General features: G+C 38.7%; 1 protein-coding gene across 1 annotated transcript in view; it reads right to left on the bottom strand.

The window, feature by feature from the left end:
- Positions 1 to 22,824, bottom strand: part of PREX2 (phosphatidylinositol-3,4,5-trisphosphate-dependent Rac exchange factor 2) — a 247,513-nt gene that overhangs the window by 25,827 nt on the left and 198,862 nt on the right. Inside the window, exons 38-40 of the mRNA XM_014539787.1 lie at positions 21,962 to 22,076; positions 2,306 to 2,372; positions 1,649 to 1,839 (exon numbers count right to left, since the gene is read on the bottom strand). Of these exons, the coding sequence (XP_014395273.1) occupies positions 1,649 to 1,839; positions 2,306 to 2,372; positions 21,962 to 22,076 (373 nt within the window). The remainder of the gene's footprint in view (positions 1 to 1,648; positions 1,840 to 2,305; positions 2,373 to 21,961; positions 22,077 to 22,824) is intronic.

Raw genomic sequence — 22,824 nt, 5'->3', positions numbered from 1 at the left:
GGGGCGCTCAGCCAGAAACTGGGCTCACAGCTGGCAAGCGCAGCGGCAGTGGAGGGAGCCTCTTCCGCCTCCGTGACAATGCTAAGGATGTCTGACTACTGGCTTAGGCCCGCTCCCCCTGGGATGACTAAGCCATTATTCAGACATCCCCTGAAGGCTCCATGACTGCGAGAGGGAACAGGCCAGGCTGAGGGACCTCCCCACCGAGTGCACATATTTCGTGCACCGGGCCTCTAGTTTTATATATTTAGTGGCAGACAACATTTTCAATTAATCTCTTAGTGAGCTTGCAATAGAGCACAAAGTACACGGCAATGAAAATAAAGAGGGGAATTCTGTATATTCTATCAACCAAAAAAAAATGTAATGTTCCTTTCAGAAAAATCACGTCTTGTCATATTGCATAAGTCAAAACATGCTGTGTAGGACTTGAAAACTAGAATTCAGGCATACCAAGTCAAACGGAGTTTCACACATGAGCACCTGCTGCCTTGAACCATCTTTCTCCCCTTTTCTACCTCTTCAATCTGATGCAACAAAACCCAGTTCAACCATCAGCTTCTCCATGGAAACTTCCCAGTTCTAACCATCGCAGAGATCTTATGTTTTATGGATAACTTTCCTGGGTCATTTACATTTTCTGTACACAAGTAGTACAGATTTACTTGTGTTTGTGTTTTTTTTTAATTGTTCTTGCTATATGTTATAGTATTAATATTATTAATTTTGTTATTATTTTCTGTTGTTTGTTGTTCATACTTTATGTCTCTAACATGAGCATCACCACTTTATTACACAGCCAATAGCACCAACTGCAGTCCATTGCATGAGTTAAGTACCAAGTGCATTTAAATAAATAATAACCACCATCCTCAAATCTAACTGGCCTAGAACTAAGAAGAGACAATGACAGATGACAGAAGGTTCTCTGCCCACTCCGATGACAATGAGAACTAAATTCTTCCCTATTTTCCTACCTACGTGGTTTCGCTTCCTTGTGAAAATGGAAGGATGACAGAGAGGAACGCATGCTTATAAAAAAGAACTTAACTTGTGGCTGTCCACTCACCTTCTGCATCTGATGTAGCCGTATGAATTCATACAGAGCACAGTTGCCAAAGACAAACCACCTGACTAGGACCCATCTGGGTGTCCCCTTATATGTTCAGGAACAACATACTATACGGGCTCTTGGACTATTATTTTGCCAGGAGTGGGAAGATGGTAGTAACCCCAAGGCTGCATCCAGATCACAATAATTGTGTAATAGGGATCTAAAACACTGAACAGTGGAATGTCCACCAAATGCAATGAAAAGTGTCCTACCAAGCAAGTTCCTACAGTGAATAAGGTCAATGAGTAACTTTGTACCTAAAGTATAAATATTATAATATAAATAAAAGGGTGAAAACATTCTGGGCTACAATGATAGAAATGTGGGACTGTATTCATTCGTGTGGATAGTCACAGAAAATTTAGGAACTAAAACCAGGAAATACTGTGTAAGAATTATCTAATTTCCAAAATCTTCTCCCAAATACATTTGTCCTTTGAATGCTGCCAGTTATAATTTCCTGTAGCCAAAATGTAAACCAGAACTACTAAATGAAAGTGGGCATGGTGCAGCCCCCCGGGGACGCTCACGTACCGGTGCACGCCGCTGTTGCACATGATGACGTGGCAGGCCCCCAGCCTGCTGCACAGCTCCGACGACACGGACAGCAGCCCCACGCCCGAGGCGCTGCACGCTGTGTTCGCACAGGCCGCCGTGCGCTTGGACCTGATAAACGAGGCTACCAGGCGGTAAAGTTCATCCAGGGCATTGAGAGGCCTCAGGAGCTACAGAACAAAGGGATGAACATAAAGTTCAACATGGTTAGTGGGAATAAATCCTTTTATCGATTTTATTTTTCATTAATTTATTGGGGTGATATTGGTTTAAAAAATTAAAAAGGTCTCAGGTATACAATATACATCATCTGTATACTGTACTGTGCGTTCACTACCCCAAGTCAAGTATCCTTCCATCATCATTTATCCTCCCATACCCTCTTCTACCTCCCCCCAGCCCCTCTTCCCTCTGGCAATCACCATACTGCTGTCTGTCCATGAGTCTTTCTTTTTTAAGAAATCCTTTTAGCTGGAATATAATTCAGAGCTATTACAACTTTTAATGAATAGTCCAAAATATTTTATTATGGAGTTAGCAAAATTGGAGACTGCAAAAACAACAGACAGCAGAAAAATTGAGGAAGGGAGCTATGTAAATGATAAAGCATAAATAAATGCTATCCTCTATTTGTACCTTATCAACATAGGCAGCCTTGGATGTGGAGTTGGGTGGTGAATTTGACTTGTCCAAGTAAAATGCCCTGTAAGAATTCAAAGAATAAAGTATCATTCATTGTGAGAGAAATTGAAATGCACGAGTGTGCTCGGTACACGAGTCTACAGACAAATTATTCCTTCATCCTGAATCCCGCAGCTGCCTGTTGGTCCTGGGAACATAGCACTTTTGAAGCAACCCAGGGAAGTGTTCAGCTCAGGACAAAGTGTTATAAGGACGGAAGTGGAATGTCCATCAAGTGCCATGACAATAGTTTCATTTACCTGTTTGAGTCAATATCTACTAAGAGCACAGGATGGAGAGCAAGATCAAAGGAATTTAAGCTATTTTAAAGAGTTCTAGACTTTCCCCAGTATCCGAAGGAAATAAGAACTCTCTAGGAGGATTGCTGTTATGAGAAGAGGAAAGGAGCTTGAATTGTGTGAGGTACAGAGAAATGCCTTGTGGCTGGAGCTCAGTCAGAATGAATGAATGAGCAGCTTAGGAAGAGGCTGGAAGAGCAGGCTCTGTAGGGCCCTGTGAGCCCTGATGAAGACTTGGGTTTTAACTGGCCCCATTACCAGACAGCGGGCTGTTTTATAAACTTGATTGCTGTGCCTAAAAGGTCATGTTCTCCTGCAGATCCGAGTACCTTTTTATTTCAGTTATACAGGTACACACTTAGGTGAACGCTGTGAAAACCCGTGCACGCACCACCATGCTTTAACTATGTTAGCATTTTGCACTTTGCTTCTCCTTAAAAAGAAAAGAAACTTGACAGGTGCAGAGAAGCCCTTTGTTGCTCACCCTTCTCCATTCCCATCTGGTCCAAAACGCTCCCTCACAAAGGGCAGCACCACCCGAAGTTGGCACTTATTACTTCCACACTTAAAGGTCACCCATATGGTTGGCCTAAATGGAGGCACCAAAGAATAGCTGTTTTTCTTTACTCCCCTCGCCCCTTTAAATCCACACTTTCTTTCTAGGCTCACTTCCCCAAGCAGGTGATTGTTCAATAAATAGTTTGGTCAGCATCATCAGTGGTATGCTCCGACACAGAGTTCTAGGGTTAGATCGACAGGACATTTTCCCCCTCAGTAGGCTCACTTCCCCAAGCAGGTGATTGTTCAATAAATATTTTGGTCAGCATCATCAGTGGTATGCTAAGTTCTAGGATTAGATCGACAGGACATTTTCCCCCTCAGCACTGCTTTGGTGTCTGCTCTCAAACTAGTTGTTTTTGTTTTGGGCCTAGTCTATTTTTTCCTCTCATAGGTTAAGACTTTCTTTTTATCCTCAGTATTCTAAAGTTTGACCACGAAATATTTTGGCATTGATTTATTTTTATGTATCCAGACAGAATCTTAAAGTGCACTTTCAACTTGAAGAGTCTTATCTTCAATTTTAAAATAATCTCAGCTACTACCTTTTTACATAATCTCATGTTCTCTCCACACACAGAGAGATACTCAGACTGTGCACACTTTTTTTTAAAGATTTTATTTTGCAATTACTGCATTTTAGGTGATTTACTAAGTAATATCTTCCAAGTGAAAAAAAGCAGTTAGTATAGAGTTTAGCATTTCTGAGAATTTTATTTCCGTGATTATCTTTTCATTTCCAAGATTTCTGCCTAATCTTATTTCATTTCTACCACTAAATGCACGAGAATGTAAACTCTCCATGTGGGGATGGGTTTGGTTTACTTTTGTTCATTGCTGCTTCTCTAGCATCTAAAACAGTGCGTGGAACATAGTGTGGACTTAATAAATGTAAATAAGTAATTGGGTGAAAAAGGTGAAGGGATTACAAACACAAAAGAGTTCATAGACTGACAATAGTATGGTGATTACCAGAGAGAAAAGGGGGTGGAGGGATGTAGAACAGGGTGTGGGGGGATAAACGATGATGGAAGGAAACTTGGGGTGGTAAACACACAATACCAGATGTAGATGATGTATTTAGATTTGTATATCTGAAACCTATATAATTGTACTAGCCAATGTTCCCCCAAAGAATCCAATGAAAAATAGTTATAGAAAATAATAAATAAGTAAGTAAATAAATAAATGGATAACTGGCTTTCTTTTTCTTCAAGATTGTCTACCTTTTGATGGGCTGCAATCCTTTGTTTATACTTTGAACATCTAAAATATATTTTGCCAGGCTATTTCAACATTTTAATTTCTTCTGAGTCAAATTTGTTTTCAGTGGAAATTTCGTTGGCTCTTTCTTAGTGTTAGGCTTCTTCATGTTCTTTGGGATTTTGTTTTGCAAGTTCATTTGAAGTGGGAGGATTTTTAATTTAGTTTTATTTGTTATTTTGATTTAGCTCCATTCCCTATCTCTCATCATCTTTCTCTTACAAATGATTCTGTGCTCATTTGGTGCCCAGAACCCCCATCTGTAAACAGTTTCATATTGGCGACAGGAATATCACATTATGCAGACATCTGGATTATTACCAGTCACATCATGAGCCAGTTTAGTTCCTAGTTTAATGGCCATGTCCGCTTCTTTCTCCATCTCAAGCCCATAAAAGCTATAGTATCCGGCAGCCATAGACAACAGATAGCTCATCCTTTACTCAGAAGTGGAAGAGTCCTTCTCTACACCCTGCTTTTAACTGTGAGGATGGCTCTTGATCTCTACCTAGTGTGGAATGACTTTAATTCCTCATTTTCCTTAACAAGTTGTACAGAACCCTCTGTCTACCACCAGAGGTCAACAACCCAGAGGCCTCAACACAGAACTGCTCCCATTTCCTTTCCATTCACGGGTCACTGAGATGATAAATTGTGACCTCAGCTGTGACTTTTACATTTTCTGCCTTCACATTTTATCCAGCATCACTATACATTTAGAACAGAGGTAGGTGATGCTTCAAAGCTGGAAGCCACAGAGACACCTAATCAGATGTCCTCATGCCTCCTCATGTGTGCTTGGTAGAAAAAGAGCACACAAGTCAATGAATTATTTAGCCCCCCAGGGTCTCAAGCACCTCATTTTTACAGTGGATATTAAAATTGCCCTGCATATTGATAGCATAATGTTGAAGATTAATCAATGAATATGAAGTGGTCGGTATGTGGTCAGCAAACAGGGCTTATGCAATAACTATTATTCAAGTGCACACAGTAGGAGGTATCTAAGCCAAAGTGTCCAGTTTCCCCCTAAGGCCATCTCAAACATGTTATGATCCATGTAGAAAATGAAAATTAAGGTAGATATTTGGCATCTACATAATTCTGCAATCACTGCACAAACAGAGGTTCAGTTCTCAAAAGAAAGGAAACTTTTTTGGGTGAAAGTTGAAGAGTATCATTTAAATGGCTTACTCGGGTGCACTGGTTGTGGAAACTGCAGCTCTTCCCTACCCTGAATAGTTTGGGGAGAAAAATGTTCTGTAAAAGCAATCCAGAGATCATTAGGACACCAAGGAAAACTTCACTACTGAAGCCTGCCACCACAGCTGGCCACACTGGGCACTCTACCTGCTTTCTGAAAGAAATGTTCCTTAAAAAGAAAAGTTAACAGGAGGATCATGTTGATCTAATTCTGCTACACTCATGAAAATTGACTTGGCAGAAATCTTCCACTTTTCAATGGGGCAACATCTTCTAACAAACATATTTGATGAAGAGAATCAGTAGAAAAATAACTTTTATAGATTTAAAATAAATAAATGCCCACATCAAGTGAAACCTTATTCAGAAACAATCTTATCTTTCCTAAGCTGCTATATAGCAGAACTAAAATAGAAAAAAAAATCAAGTGATATAACCGCATCCTGGAAAATACTCTTAGAAGAGAAAGGCCAACTACAAATTCAGAGTTAGATATATTATTAATCCAGACTTGGGAAAGTAGTTAATTATTTGTTAACCAATGATTATAGAAAGCAACAAATTATTATAAAATACATCTGTGAGCCGGTGACATTTAGAGAAAATGACCATGAAATATGGCCACCTTGTTACTCTTATGAAATTTACACAGCCAACAAATACTTTAGTCAATTACTTCTTAAAATAAAAACTTGGACTTGAGGCTGCAACTAATTTTAGGTACTCCCCATCAGAAACACACACACACACACACACACACACACACACAAAAACACACACAAAAAACAGGTGTTCAGCCAGATAGTTTACCATCCCTATGGTTTGCAGGTATTCACAGAATTTCAGTATTTTTCAGAATATGACAAACTGTGGACAGGAAATGAATTTCTAATGCACTTCCCTTAATTGCAAGTCTTACCATGCTCCTTAATCAAAATTTATGAAAAAGTTAATGGTAAAATTGGATTAATGCCAAAACTGACCGTAGTTTATTATGTTTCTGAGGCTAGTAAGAATGAAGTCATGATCCTTTGTCCCAATATAGCTAGCAAATCTTATTGAGACCATTTGGAAAGTGCTGCTCTTATTTTATAGAAAGTGAACCGTTAAGTTTCCTTTCATGCTTGATTACATCAGGCTTCACTGTCACAATTTTATAAATTAACTCTGCCATAGAAAATGGATACATTACAATCACATTTTTTCATTTAGTCCCTATAGAATAAAATACCAATGAAAGAAGTAATAATGTCATAAGTACTATCAGTAGTGATATAAACCTATCCAAATCTAATAATTACAATGAAACTAACTTGAGCAAACTAATTTCATACAATCTAATAGTAAAGACAAGTGTACAGGTATCTACAATGCAAGGTAGAGTGTTGGGAGGTAAATTAAAAAGTGCAGAAAGTCACTGGGATATACCTGAAAGAGAAAGAAGGAAGGCCACGTAAGAATATAACATAAGAGTTGGACTTTGGCCCATGGAAGGAATTCTGGACAGGTCAAAATGGGAAAGAGTCATTTCAAGTGGAGGTAACGCCATGGAAGAACAGAACAGATATAGAGTGGATGGAGCCAATTTGGCTGAAAACAAGGTTCATGTAAGGTAGGGAGAGAGAATGTTGGGCAAGTCAGCTGGATCATATTGTGACAAAATTAAGTAGCAAACTAAAAAATTTTAATTCATTTGTTAAGCAGTTGAAAAGCACTACAAAGTAAAACTTAGCTACCAACAAAAAAAAAAAATACATGGAAAGAAATGTGTGATACACAAAATGTGAAAATTTAGGGAATTTAGAGTTTCAAGAGACCCTAGAAATGAAAAGCATCATTCAGCATTCATAACAAGACCACAGTAATGGAAATAGGAATTGATGTTTTCCATGAAAGAAAATTAGTTTGGGGAACATAGAGATTAGTTGTGTAGAGCTAATCAAGTTTATATACTAATTTAAGAATCACGTAAATGCTTTGTCAAATGGATCAAAGCTCTATAGGAACAGGCTGGTGCTCCCATGATGGCCAGGTTTTCACACAAAGAGAGACGATGCAACAGCTTGATGTAAAATATTTAAATATATTAATTTTGTCATTGAAGATACAGAGGTTAACTCAATGACAAATGTGACATTCTTCTCATTTGGCACTACCCCCCTCCTTTTTCTGGGCATGTTGGAGTATAGCCAATTTCCCAAGAGAGATGATAAAGGCATAAGAGCCCCTGCTGTTTTATACAACACAGGGAAGAATAACTATAGGATTCAGCTCAGATCTCTGCTATATTCTTGTTTCTTTTCCAGGTCATTGCTTATGAGATCATCTCTATATTTAAAATAATTATGGAAATTTCTCACTTGGCCAGACTCATCTCTACTTCTACATAAGGTCGCATTAAAAAATACTGACCTCTTATCCAAGTGAGTGTCACCCGACAGGTTCAACCTGAGCTCACATATGGGTAAAAACACACGATGAGGAAGGAGGGAGGAGAACATTAATTTGCACCTCCATCCCAACCACTTTCCATGTCCATAAGCATTAGCCTTGATTTCTCTAGATTAGGTTTTACTTAAAGTAAGAGAAATCCTGAGTAACGAGATAAATGTGGATTTTCTTGGGCAAATGTGTGCTTTGACTTGTCAAAAACAGAGCATCTTAGGAGCTTGTCATTAGAGAACCGCCTATTATCAATTAACAGTGCCATTTTTACTTCTACTTGAGTGTTGGGGGTGGGAGGGTGAGGAATTGTGGGAAGGTTAACAAGACAGTCGTGTGACCACAGAGGACAGTACTTTCCCACATTGAGAAAAGCACTCTTCTCAGACTTCCCTTATGCTCTAAAAACAGGATCATGGTGTTCAAGGTGGTGGAGATGGACCCACTGTCCCTACGGCTGCTGCTGACCACATTTCACTCTCCTTTTGATGGCCTTCAATCAGCAAATTCTGGACTAGGATCCTACTCTCTGGTTTTCACACACTCCTTTTCTTCACTTTCATCTTGTCCCTCTTTTCATGAGGATGCTAGGGTGATAGTCCTTCCTGCACCTGCAACATGTATATATTGCAGAAAGAGAGCGAGCCTTATACCATTTTTGGTCACGGATTCTGCTATGTTGAATTAGATGGAAGTGAAGGGGTAAAAGACATGAGACTTAAAAGAAATGTTCCCTTGTCCCAATTGTCAATGAACTACTGTGAATCTGTCTAACCTTCCTGAAATCTTTGTGGCATTCAACAACAGTTGAGAGTAATAAAAATTACTCATCCTACACTATGGCTTTCTGGACATAAGGACATGTTCTTAATACTTTTTATTCAATTATTTCAACCAGTACTGTGTGAGCATCTATTGCAGTGTGAAGCACTGTTTCCTGTTTTAGGAATACAGCAATGAGCAAGAGACAAAGCTTGTTCACTAGGGAACATGTACACGGCAGCTGAGAACACGTGTACAAGTCAGGTGAGAACGTGTCCTTCCATCCCTGTAAGTGTCTGAAGAGCCTGACTCCCCAGCAGCCTTTCTTCATGGGAAAATAGAAACTCCTCTAATTCTGGTTCTCCCCAAATCTGCTTTTCTACTACACAGCAGCCCTGTCCCAGTGTTTTTTTCCAATAACATTTCTTTACCCAGACACAAGACAAGCTTGTTCTCACTCCTGTGGGGTCTGCCCTTAGCTCACTTTACAATGTCCATCCTCATTTAGGATATACACACACACACGAAGGGCCAAAGTGACATCTCTCACCAGCAACTGTTACTTTAAATGCCAGCCTATTCCTCTATCTCAGCGCCACTCAAAATGTGGTTCTCAGACTTAAGTAAAAAAAGTTGCTAGCAGGAATTTAGAAATTGCATAAAAACATATATTGTGTCAACATGCAAACATTCAAAAGCACTTGTCGTATTGAGCAGGGCACAGACGGGCACAGTAAGCCCGTCTATGTGTGAGTTGCAGAATAGTCACAGACAGCAAGGCCACATCACAACGAGTGTCAACTAGTAAACTAGTGTATACTAATAAACCCAAACTGTATAAAAATAGAAATCAAACATAAGCAGTTGTTTTTATTTAAAATTTATCAACTCTACAGTCACCTTAATTACCAATCAGAATTTTAAAAATCAATGGTTTAACATAATTAACTAGGAAATAAAATTGGTAACATTTATCTATAATTTATAGATGACAATACAAATTTCACTGGAGTTTTGTTAAGTGTGAGTTGCAGAATAGTCACAGACAGCAAGGCCACAATACAAATTTCACTGGAGTTTTGTTACGAAATTGCTCTTAAATCTTATCTTTCCTCCCGTTAACGTATCTCCGAGAGACTGGATTTCCCATACTCTGAGGGTAAGACCAACATGGGAAGAGTTTAGAGGTACATTTTCTCCTGTAAGCCATGCTGCCATGCCAACCCAGAGTAGGCCCTAAGGGAGAAACTAGCTTATTTATCACACTGAAAACTTTAAACATCAGTCTATGCAGTGTTTGTTCAAGTATATGTAAAGAGTGAATATAGAGAATCACAGTATCACCCAACTTTTATTTTTGGTTGGAGAATAGCAAAAGTGACTCATGGCACTTCCTTATTAATCGCCGAACGAATCTGGTCGTATTCAAATTCAGTGGAGCAGAGCTGAGCCTGATACTTTCCATTTGAATTACACCTGGCCTGAAAAGTCCCTGCTTCCTGTGCTCTCGCTGGAGAAGCGTACTGCAACCTCATTCATAGCAGAGCTGGGCAACCACATTTCCTGTTGTTAGACTACACCAGGGGTGGGCAACCTTTTTGTGAGTGTGCCAAAACCAGCAAAATCTCTGACTCAAAATTCTTCTGCGTGCCAACCCTAATTTTTTGAGAACATGTTACACCTACTTGATATCTCTTAAGGTGTACGTATGTGAAGAACCTTGAAGAAATAATAAAATTCATTCGAGCGACAAAAACACAGTATATGATGATTAAAAAGACATTTATTTTTTAATGTATACATGTACACTGATAGTCCGACAGAAAACTTTATGACTCCGTTTGATATTATCAGTGGGACTTTTGCTGCTGCATCACTAATGACAGAGATTTTACATCAGGTTTATATTTCGTGACCTTCAGAGATATGCACAAGCTACTACTTTTATCTGTCAGGCTACTCCTATTACAAGACTTAACAAAATTCATCACTGAGAACAAAGATTCACAAGCGTATGTGGATGAAACCAAAACACTGGTCGGATCTAGGAAGGCAGGGAGAGTTAAGGCAGAGGCATAGAAATTGCTCTTCCCCTCTCTCGTCAATCCATGTCTATGGTCTTTAAGATAACTTGTTACGTAAAATTATTTATTTATCTAAGATGCTCCTACACTGAATTTATCTGACAAATAAAAAAAGTCGATATTGAGAAAAAATTGTAAATGGAAGATTATAAGAGAGGGTTTCGCGTGCCAGCAAAAGTTACTGGCGTGCCATGTTTGGCACACATGCCAGGGGTTGCCCACCCCTGGACTACACCGAGGACTGAAGCACAGCTAGGCTAGTTCTGGATAGTTCTCCACAATCACTTCTATCCTTACAGTTTTCTGGTATGAAATCTGGGCTATTCTCCTGAGCATCTCAGTGCTCTTCCAGTTCCATTTGCATAGTTGTTTCATGCAAGTGCCCTCTATGGTTTCCCCACTGGAAGTGAGGTCAGCTGGCCCAGCACCAAGCTCCTTGGAGAAGCCCTTCACACTAACTTTATTCTCGAATGAGCTTCTTTGCAGGAACCCCATGGAACCCACCTTCAGAAACAAGCCTTTGCTACTCTTTACATTTGGTGAACATAGAGATCTGCACAAACCTCCTCTTGGCTATTACTCATAGCAACCTCAAAAGCAACACTAGCTTTAATGGACAAGTAAGGACATCAAGGCTCAGAGATATTAAGAACTTGCCCCAAGTCATGCAGCTAGTTGGTGGAAGCAGGAGAGGATCCCGCCACCGCCACTGCACTGGCCAGCCATGAGCCCGGCTTCTGGCTGAGCAGTGCTCCCCCCGTGGGAGCACACTGACCACCAGGGGGCAGCTCCTGCATTGAGCGTCTGCCTCCTGGTGGTCAGTGTGCGTCACAGTGACCGGTTGTTCTGCTGTACGGTCAATTTGCATATTAGCTTTTTATTATATAGGATTACATAGTGTATATTCCAACACTTGATTGAAATTTGAGGCGAGGAACATGGCTAATAATGGATTTTGATGGCATTTAAAACATATGCAGATGAATTCCCCTTCCTGAGAGTGTGGAATCATCTGTGAGGCGCATACATCAGTGAGATTGATTCATAGTCAGACTCTAGAGATGCTTTCAATTAATTAATAGTATGATTATAATGATTTCAGTCTCTTTGGCCTTTTTCTCCCACTTTGGTCTCTTTCATCTCTTCTAGTTCTACAGCTATGAAACAAAATCTTTTCATAAAAAACAAACAAAAAAACAAAAAACAACAACAAATCAGGATGCTTCTTTGCCCTTTAAAACACTTGGAAATTCTCATTTTTTCACCAAAGATTTCACATATTTGTGTTGTATTTAATGCTTGTAAACAATTCCAACAGCATTAAATCACTTCCCCAAGCCATGTACATAATCCTGCGATCGTTCACGTGTTGGGAGAAGAAATGGAGTACTGGTATAAAAGCATATGCTTCGGAGCTGAAAATACCTAGCGTGAGTCTCGGCTCCCGTGGAGCCAGCTGCCTGCCTTTGAGCAATTCGCCGAACCTCTCTGTGTGTGAGGTGCTATCGTCTGGAAACTCTCAGGCATTATTTTGGTTTTAACTGTTACATCCCTGTTAGTGAACCCAGCCTACTGGATAGAGCCTCTTAGATAGCAATTCCACATCTTAAATCCAATTCAATTCAGTATCCTGACACTCCCAATCCCCAAGGACCTTCTCCTCTGGTTTTGCCATTATATCAGATAACAATCCAGGCACCCAATCCAATGTGTCTGTCTCCCTCTCAACACACTATCTACTCTAAGAAGACTTTTATTTTCCTACCTCCTAAATATTTCTAAAATCGATACTTTCCTCTCCATTTCCATTTGCTTCAATAACTTCGTAACTAGTCTCTGACTCTGCTCTTAGTTTCATCCTTAATTTGTCCTCAATGGTACCACCAGGATGCTCAATTTAAAATGCATGACCCCGCCCCTTGCACCACTTAAAAACTCACAAGCCAATCACCTCTCGTACAGGCATAAGGCTAAGTTCCTCAACTGGTGTCCCAAGGTTCCCTTGGTCTGCTCCTGCCCACCCTTCCTGCTTCCTTTCTACCCTTCCTCACCCATCATGGTTCTGCAATGTCTTTGCTCATATTGTTTTCTCCCCCTGAAGGAGCCTCTCTCCCTTCCTTCAACTAGCCTACTAGCAGTCATCTGTCAGAACTGCCCACGCTAAACTCCTAGGTCTTTCCTAAGTCTCTTCTGCACTCCCTGGGCATCCTGTTGCCTCTACATAGTGTTTAGTAGAGTGTTTCAAAATAACCTGTATATTGCAATTCCTCTTCCTTTCCTTTAAGATTTTCAAGGGCATACTGTCTGATTCATCTCTGCATCCCAATGCTGTACACAGTCCTGTACTTGCATAAATTACCCAATAGCTGGGCCAGCATGGCTCAGTGGTTGAGCACCGACCTATGAACCAAGAGGTCATGGTTTAAACCCTGATCAGGGCACATGCCCAGGTTGCAGAATTAATCCCCAGTAGAGGGCTTCCAGGAGGCAGCCAATCAATGATTATCTCTCATCACTGATGTTTCTGTCTCTCCTTCTCCCTTCCTCTCTGAAATAAAAAAAATATATTTTAAATTACACAATAAATATTGTTGAAACATAAAAACTATTTCTAAAAGGAAGACCTGTCAGCAGTGACAGTAGAGTCCATACTGCTCTCCATGAATGCTATTCTGTTAAAGTCACCATGTCACTCAGGAATCCACCACCATTTCTATTCTCATCTAGTTGCCCCAACTTTTGGGCATTTATATACATACAAACAAACATTCATTAATCATCTGTTAGTAGATACCTTGTCAACAATGGGCAAATAAAAAAGAAAAAGAAAAATCAAAAAGGAAAACCAGATATTCATCAAATGAATATAAAGCATGATGTGAGGAAGTCTATGATGTAGGCACAGAAAGACTAACTTATGGGAGGAAGGAAGACCTCATGGAGGATGGATTTTGAGGTATTCCAGGAAAGATGGGTGGGAATTGGCCAAAGCAGCTGAAATTAGAGTCAGTCTGGCTAAAATTACCAAAAAACCAAGCAAAGATGTTTCATTTTCTTCTAAATGACTGACAGAATCTCACAAACTTGGATCTATATAAAACAGAACTTTGTCCACCATTGAAGTTGTAAGGTCCATGTAACTAGACAGCTAATATTCAAAACATAACACTCTATTCTTCCCACAAATAATGATTTTTAGTAAGTCCATATTAATTTCTTCTAAGTTACAATTATGTTTTTTTGAATCAGAAGTTCTGGGCCCGAGCTAAATTTCCTGATTGGTATAGGAGCAAAGCTTTGAGAGGATAATGTATAATCATTCATTCACCCTCTGTGGTCCATCCATCAAACAGAAGTCTGAAATGTCAGCAAAAGGAACTAAACAAAAGCAGTAGGGAAAAAATTACACTCAAAGAACTTGACCAGAATGCCTTGAATACATTTTTTAAAGACTGACTGTCCTTGTGACAGGCTAAAAACTCAGCAGTTACAAATGAAAATAAATCCTGCTCTGTAAGCACTGACAATTTTTCCTCACAGAGTATATTTCCTTAACTGAATCTTCAGGTTAGTCTTATTTTATCTCTAATATTTTCAGCTCTCATTTATTCCAAAGGAAATTCTGGGCACAAAGTCCTTTGATCTTCCCTTTGCTTTGGTGAAAACAACAGCTTTTCTTAGCTTAGAGACAGAAGTAATTCAAAGGTTTCTTTTTGAAGATGATTTTACTAGTATCTGCTTCTGCTTGTCAGCCAGGGTATCTATTCATCCTTGATAAATATTATCACAATAAAAGACTTATCATAGAATGTGAAAACACTGAGTTAAGTAATTCAAATCTCATTTGCTGCTCTTATCTAAAGATTGTATTATAAATTCCTTTAATGTAGAAGTTAAGTAAATATTAGATAAAATTACAATTCCTCAAGGGCAAATGAATTAGTCTGCATGCAGATAAGAACGAGCAGAGTGCAGATAAATGAAATAAGGTTACATGTATATATGTAAATGCTGCTAGATCATAGTCTCAGAAAGTAGTGGTGGCAACATTTAGTAGAATTATAGTGTTTTTCAAATAAAGAAAAGATAGGTTGTTCTTAAGAGTGTCACTATAATTTCAAGTTTACCTGCTCTTGCCTCATGTGAAATTTATGAACCTTGGCTATGCTGATGAGTTTTCTTGAGAGCGGTCTCCAACAGAGCCAGCATCTGTGCCCTTCAAATGGCCTAGAATTTTCTGGATATAAAAAGTAGACTGGATGCTAGAATAAGTTCAATAAAATAATAATAGCACAAAAAAAGAAGGCTATTACACTAAAATTAATCTGATCTCCAATTCAATTCAACTATTTTTATGGTACTTACTACATACCAAGCACAGAGGCGACCAGGATATAGTTGCCCTCCTATGCATTGAGTAAGGCAGATAAATAACTCACAAGTCAGACTAAAACAAATGACATTCAAGAGGTTATTAAGTTTTAAAGAAGAAAGTGATTAATTCCAGCTGAGACTGTAATAACTTCTGAAGGCTTCCTGCAGAAAGATAAATTTGAGATGGGTCTTAAATAATTATACTCTTTCACCAAATAGAAATGGACCTGAAGCACATGCCCTGAATGATAGCTGGGTTCAAAGAAGCTGAAGAAGAACTGACAGCAAAGGAGGTACAGGTGGACATGCTGATTCTATTTGCACACCTGTTTCATGCCCCTCTTCCTTTTGAATTCCCACCTCATACCACTTTATTATTTCTCCTCCCCCTGTAGGATTTTCACACATGCTATTGTCTCTGCTAAAACATACCCCTCGCCCCACACTTTTATCTCCTATTCCCTCTCCCCTGAACACTGTAGCTTCAACTCCTCTTTCAGAAGATCGCTGCACAAAGATCATACTTCCTCAAATAATTCACTCCTTTTACCTTCAACCATCACCCCATCCTGCCTCCAATTAAGACAGATTCCCTTCTTATGCACATGCGTAGCACCTTACACATTTCCTACATTATTTTTTCCACACATTGCTACAAATTGTTATTAAAAATGTTGTTTGTTGTTTATCATAACCCATAGGCAAAATTTTCTTGGAAGGCAACAATCTTGTCTACTGGGAGGCCCTCAATGTGATGAGCTGACCCTGGTACTTGGTGGGAATACAAGATTGGGGAAGTAAATGTAAGTATCCAGCAATACCTTTACGATTACATTGTGTGAGGATTTGACACTTAAGTATAACTTACACACTGTAAATATCAGAGCCTTTATATATTTCATATATAGGAAAGAAGTATAGAAAACATTTAGCCATTATAAATTAATTCAAATTCTTTGTGAATTTAGTTAATTTCTCCAGCTATTAAACAATCACTTCTCATATAAAACAAAATTTACAACTCTGAAAACAGAAAGAAACTGGATGTATACATTTAGTTCACAGCTTGTCTTAGAGCAACAGAAATATGGATGCATCATAAGGTATAGAAACATAGAATCCACCTGAAAGACAAACTAGAAAATAAATATAAAACTGCTATTGAGGAGATAAAGATGCATCTGGAATGTTTCCAGTTAATTTAAAAAGAAACCCCATCATTTAATAACTTTAAAGCCACAGATTTATTAAGAAAAACAACTGAAGGATAAGGAATTATTTATATTCTGATTAATGGTCTCTCTCTCGGTCTCTCTCTCTCTCTCTCTCTCTCTCTCTCTCATTCTTTCTCTCCCAGATTTATTAAATCCATACTCTTTTGAGTTAAGGTAGTTTCCACAGCTGCTCATCAATAGAACAACCAAAATTTTCCATTTCAAGCTTGGAAACACCATTTGTTATCTAAACAAGGAATGAGAAACAGTGTTTTATGAGTTGAAGGCTCCAAGGGAAGAAGGACATGGGGATGGAGACAGGGGCTAGGACTGGAGATGAGGTGTGAAGGCTGAGGTCCTTTATGTCCTCACACTACTCCCAGTTGTACTTAAAAACATGAAATGGCAGTAAGCCCACACCATCCTTCACATCTATCTCACACCAGGAGAATGTATTCATGACATCCCTGCCCCCCTTCAGAATATAGAGAAATGGCACATTTCATGGAGGTGCTATCATGGGAATAGCCAAAACTTCCAACCAGACATTTTTTCAGTTGAAAAAAATTGTTCAAAATATATGACTCTGAGATTGGTATTTGGGTAGCATTCCTTGTGAACACAAATAAAATCTCTATCATTTTTCTACTTATATCAAATATAGTTTGGCCCTTTAAAAACTTTCTTTTAAAGAAAATGTGCCAATCCATATCCACAAAGGCACAGCTTAAGAGAATATATGCTTTGAGTAATTTTCTTGTCTTCCTTCTGAAAGGATGATGAATTTACATTTAGATACCCTGAAACATAAACCCTAAAAAGTTTCAGTCGGAAGCTGACACATCACAAAAATGATAAATGACCTCAGTAACTAATGTACAACTTGTTTCCTTTTGATTTTTCTGCTTTATTTTACTGTTGACTTTATAATAAAAATGATACTTAAAAACAATCTAAAACCCTCTAATTGAAAGGAGTACTTTCATACAAGGAATAATGTTCACACTGACATTACATTTTATCTCACCGGTCACCATGCAGTGGTGCTTTTGGCCATAACCAGGATGCATTAAAATGAAAAAGTTTGGTAACGGTAAAGTACATTTATGTAAGGCAGGAAAGAACAAGGCTAATGGGAATGATGGCTCGTGTCCAGAGGGAATGAATAAAAAAGAAAGCCTGGGATAGAAAAAAGAGAATAAAATAGAGGATGGTGAAGGTAGAGAATAAAAATGCCCTTGCTCCTGAGTTTCTTTGTTAGAAACTATGTTAGATACTTTACATGCTGTTATTTCTTAATAATCAGAGGACAACCAATCAAGAACTCTGACTTGGCACGGGAGGGTATAATTTAGACATAGGTGTCAAACATTTCTGCTGGCTTAACACTATCTATTGAGGATAACAACTAAACCAGGTTGCCTTCCGGCCACCAGGGTCAGGGCTCTGATGCAGGTGGCAAGGACACCTCAGGTGCTCTGAATGCCTGGCCCGTATTCCCATGGAGACTGGCATGGTCAGACTGTATTACTGTCTGTATTACTGTCTCATGAGAACTGCTGGCTGTTTTACTGTCTCATGAGAACTTTAACCATTTTGAATATTATTTGCAGTAGAAGCTAATTAAGTAAAATCTTTCCAACAACTCTACAGTATGGAGAACTTCTTACACAAAGTACTCTGATAAGCACAATGGGAATACCAATAAACTTACCCTTCATTTCAAAGAGGCTATAAAAGAATAAATTTTACTTACATGTGAAATCTAAAGAACAATACAAACAAACAAACAAAACAGAACCAAACTCATAGATACAGAGAACAGACCGATGATTGCCAGAGAGGAGTAGGGTTGGGGGACTGGGTGAAAAGCTGAAGGGATTGAGAAGTACAGATTAGTAGTTACAAGACAGTCATGGGGATGTAAAGTACAGCATAGGGAATATAGTCAATCCTATTGTAATAACTATGGATGGTGCTAGGGGAGTACTGGAAATATCAGGGGGGGGGGGCACTTGGTAAAGTATATGATTGTCTAACCACTATGCTGCACACCTGAAACTAATACAAAATAATGCTGAATGTAAACTGTGCTGGTAAATACTGAATGTAAACTGTAAAATTAAATACATGTTACATATATATTTATATATAAACTATAAAAACAAGATTCAAGAAGATGAGAAATCTGTACATCTGTAATTTATCATCAGGGAGAAACACTGAACTCTGTAATAGCCACAAATGAAGCAAAATGAGAGTGCAAGGGTGATGTGACATCCATTTAGCTCAGAGCTGTGGTTCTGAAATTTGAGTGTGCATGATTATCACGAGGAAGTCCTGTTACAACACAGACTGCAGGGCCACCACGAGATTTTTTTAACAAGTTTGCAGGTGATACTGAGGCTGCTGGTCTGGGGATCATCCTTTGAGAACTCCTGGAACTAAGGGAACTGGTTTTCAATTCAAGCTGCACATTAAACCTCCTAGGGGACTTCTAAAAAGTTCTAATGCCCAGGCCTCACCCCAGCCCAGTGATAAAAATGGAGGAGACTCTACTGGAGCTGGACATAGAAGCATATGAAGAATAGTTTTATAAACAGACACAGGGGTGGCAGATGCTAAGTGAGAAGTCAAGGAAGAAGGGAAGGACAGGGCATGATTGGACACGGGGCAAGTGCAGCATGGCTGGTGCACAGGCTGAGCAATGAAACCTTGGGTCAAGTCATCAAAGACCTGGACCGCCATACCAAGGAGCTTATGACTCCAGAGGGGGCAATAAGAAACCACCCAATGCTCTGAGCAGGAGAAGGACATGGTAAGATGAGGTTTAAATTTATTATCTGGCAGCAAATTCCTGAGTAGATAACACAACACTGGTTCTTAGAGAAAGACCAGGTAGGAGCCACAGCAAATAGACTCTAGAACTATTTTCTCAAGCTGGACTCCAGGGACGTACTCTCAGGGCCCACCTGTTCTACACAAATGCTTTCATTTCCTGTCTTTATTTGAAAGATAACCTAAGAATATATTTTATCGGTTATGCAGGCAAAACTTCTCTTTTGTGAAGACAGTACTCCATGTTGAGATTTTCATAAGATTAAACTTAAGGCTTTTAAAGTCAGTATTTTTTAATCAGTAGACAAACTATTTAAAATTTCAATATTGATTTTATTTTTTCCTGTGAAAGCAGTTAGTATATTACATGACTTTGAGTTACAAAGTCTAGACAAGGCAGTAAAATTGGGGCAGCCTCCGAATCATCAGGATCTTTAACTACATTTTAGGAAGAGGAGAAAATGAGAAATGAAAATGAGGGCTTTGAGGGTAGAGCTTCAGAGACTACATTTTAGGAAGAGGAGAAAATGAGAAATGAAAACGATATTGAGGGCTTTGAGGGTAGAGCTTCAGAAGATGATAAAATGCTGGAAAAAAGTAAAAATAAAAGCGTAGAAAAAGGGATAGTTTTTTGTCAAGCTGGGGTAGGGAGACAAAGCATTTTTAGTGAAGGAAAGCCTACATCAGTCATAACCACAGGAACCAATACCCCTTCCTTGTCAGGAATTTTAGGAATTGTCTTCACCATTTAGCCATATTGTGCACAAAACCAAAATATTGTCTCAATAGTGTTTTTGAGTTATTAGGGCTTAAGGTGGAATAAAAATATATTTTCTTAAAAATAAAAGCTGCAATCAGCAATTTTAAAAGGCAATCTGTTAGCAGAATCTATAATAATAAAAGGGTAATATGCTAATTAGACCAGACGCCCTTCCGGACGAAGCCGGGGCCAGAGCGAAGTCTGGGTCCTGGGTGCCTGCCAGCGGGAAGCCAGTGCCAGCAGCTGGGGGAAGGAAGGCCTACTCTTGCACGAATTTTCATGCATCGGGCCTCTAAGTCATTTATAAGAGGGATGTTAATAATTTGTTGAAAATTAAAGCTGCTGAATTATAACACATTGTGGTTAATTTTCTCTGCCATTTATCACTGTACCAGTAACATTTTTAGAGAGAGAAAAACAACATAGTAAAATGCAAACATTAACATCAGATGTGTTTGAAAGTAGACATAAAGTAGATATTTTTCCGATACAAAGTACATGTTTCTTCATATCTTCCATGTTAAACATATGCTTCTCTCTCTGTGAGGGGGCCAGCTGCTTAATGGTACATAACAAAACTATTTCACCCTCAACCCATTGAACCTCCTAGGGACATCACTGTAAACATCAATGCTTTTCCCCCGGAAAATGGTCTACTAAATATTTAATCCCTTGATCTTCAACAGAAATTAAAAGCATAGCATGAAAATTTACAAACAGGTTTTCTATTTTATTTAGAAAATTAGTACCCATTAGAATATTTGAAATAGTAAACCCTAAATAGAGAACTTTATATCAAAAGAAATATCATGAATCATCTAATATAATGAATAATTTAAAAGGGCAAAAACACTATCTGTCCCTGTCAAAATACAGAAACAGAAACTTTTTTTATCTTTACTGTTGAGAGTATTACAAATGTCCCCTTTTCCCCCCCATTTCCCACCTCCACCTAGTTCCCATGCCACCCAGTCCTTCACCACCATTGAACAATTACGTACCTCAGCTTCTGGTTGTATTGTTTGACCTTTTCCAATGAGGCTGCATTTATTTGGGCTTGAAATTCTTCCACTGAAACATTGTCTCTATAATAATATCCTTCCATGCTCTCCAGAGCTGTAGAAACAAGTGAATGTACTTTTCACATGATTTATAACTCAGTTTCTCCACATTTAATCTTATTATTAGTAAACTACAGGCCCAGTGCATAACATTTTTAGAGAGAGAAAAACAACATAGTAAAATGCAAACATTAACATCAGATGTGTTTGAAAGTAGACATAAAGTAGATATTTTTCCGATACAAAGTACATGTTTCTTCATATCTTCCATGTTAAACATATGCTTCTCTCTCTGTGAGGGGGCCAGCTGCTTAATGGTACATAACAAAACTATTTCACCCTCAACCCATTGAACCTCCTAGGGACATCACTGTAAACATCAATGCTTTTCCCCCGGAAAATGGTCTACTAAATATTTAATCCCTTGATCTTCAACAGAAATTAAAAGCATAGCATGAAAATTTACAAACAGGTTTTCTATTTTATTTAGAAAATTAGTACCCATTAGAATATTTGAAATAGTAAACCCTAAATAGAGAACTTTATATCAAAAGAAATATCATGAATCATCTAATATAATGAATAATTTAAAAGGGCAAAAACACTATCTGTCCCTGTCAAAATACAGAAACAGAAACTTTTTTTATCTTTACTGTTGAGAGTATTACAAATGTCCCCTTTTCCCCCCCATTTCCCACCTCCACCTAGTTCCCATGCCACCCAGTCCTTCACCACCATTGAACAATTACGTACCTCAGCTTCTGGTTGTATTGTTTGACCTTTTCCAATGAGGCTGCATTTATTTGGGCTTGAAATTCTTCCACTGAAACATTGTCTCTATAATAATATCCTTCCATGCTCTCCAGAGCTGTAGAAACAAGTGAATGTACTTTTCACATGATTTATAACTCAGTTTCTCCACATTTAATCTTATTATTAGTAAACTACAGGCCCAGTGCATGAATTTGTGCACAGGTGGGGTCCCCCGGCCTGCCCCGATCAGGGCCGATGGGGGCCAGCTGGCTGGGGGGGAGGGGCCACGAGAGATTGGCCGGCTGGCACCGCCCACGATCGAGGTGGGGAGCTGATCAGGAGCTGGACCAGCTGGGGGGAGGGGTCACAGGAGGTTGGCCGGCCACAGTGCATGACATAGCGACTGGTCGTTTCGATTATTCTGGTCATTCTGGTCACTTGGCTTTTATATACATAGATGGATTAAATATCACCAAATATAACCATATATGCAAGAAACTCTCTTTCCTTAGAGGAAGAATGAATAAAAATCATTCTTCTCCTCTCATAATCAATAGCAAACATTTGATGACTCTCTGTTAAGCAGGGAAAGGAATTTCTAATTTCAACTGTTTTCTGTTCTTAAAACATTTTGTATATGTTCTTTGTGAAGCTAAACTCGAACTCATATATGTTATTAATATATAAACACAAAGGTAAATACACACATACATATGTATGAGAGGCAGAAATGTATATTAACATATGTGAGTAAAAAATTGAAATTGTCATCTCCATGTATATTCACATTCTCTTATAGCTGCAACTAAATTATGAAATATTAGTGTAATAAATAAGACATTTAAAGTTAAATCTTAGAATAC

Source organism: Myotis brandtii, unplaced genomic scaffold (genome assembly GCF_000412655.1).
Source record: "Myotis brandtii unplaced genomic scaffold, ASM41265v1 scaffold23, whole genome shotgun sequence".
In the NCBI taxonomy this organism is placed as follows: Eukaryota; Metazoa; Chordata; class Mammalia; order Chiroptera; family Vespertilionidae; genus Myotis; species Myotis brandtii.
The sequence above is the reverse complement of the archived record's forward strand: the minus strand, read 5'-3'. Positions and strand labels throughout refer to the sequence as shown.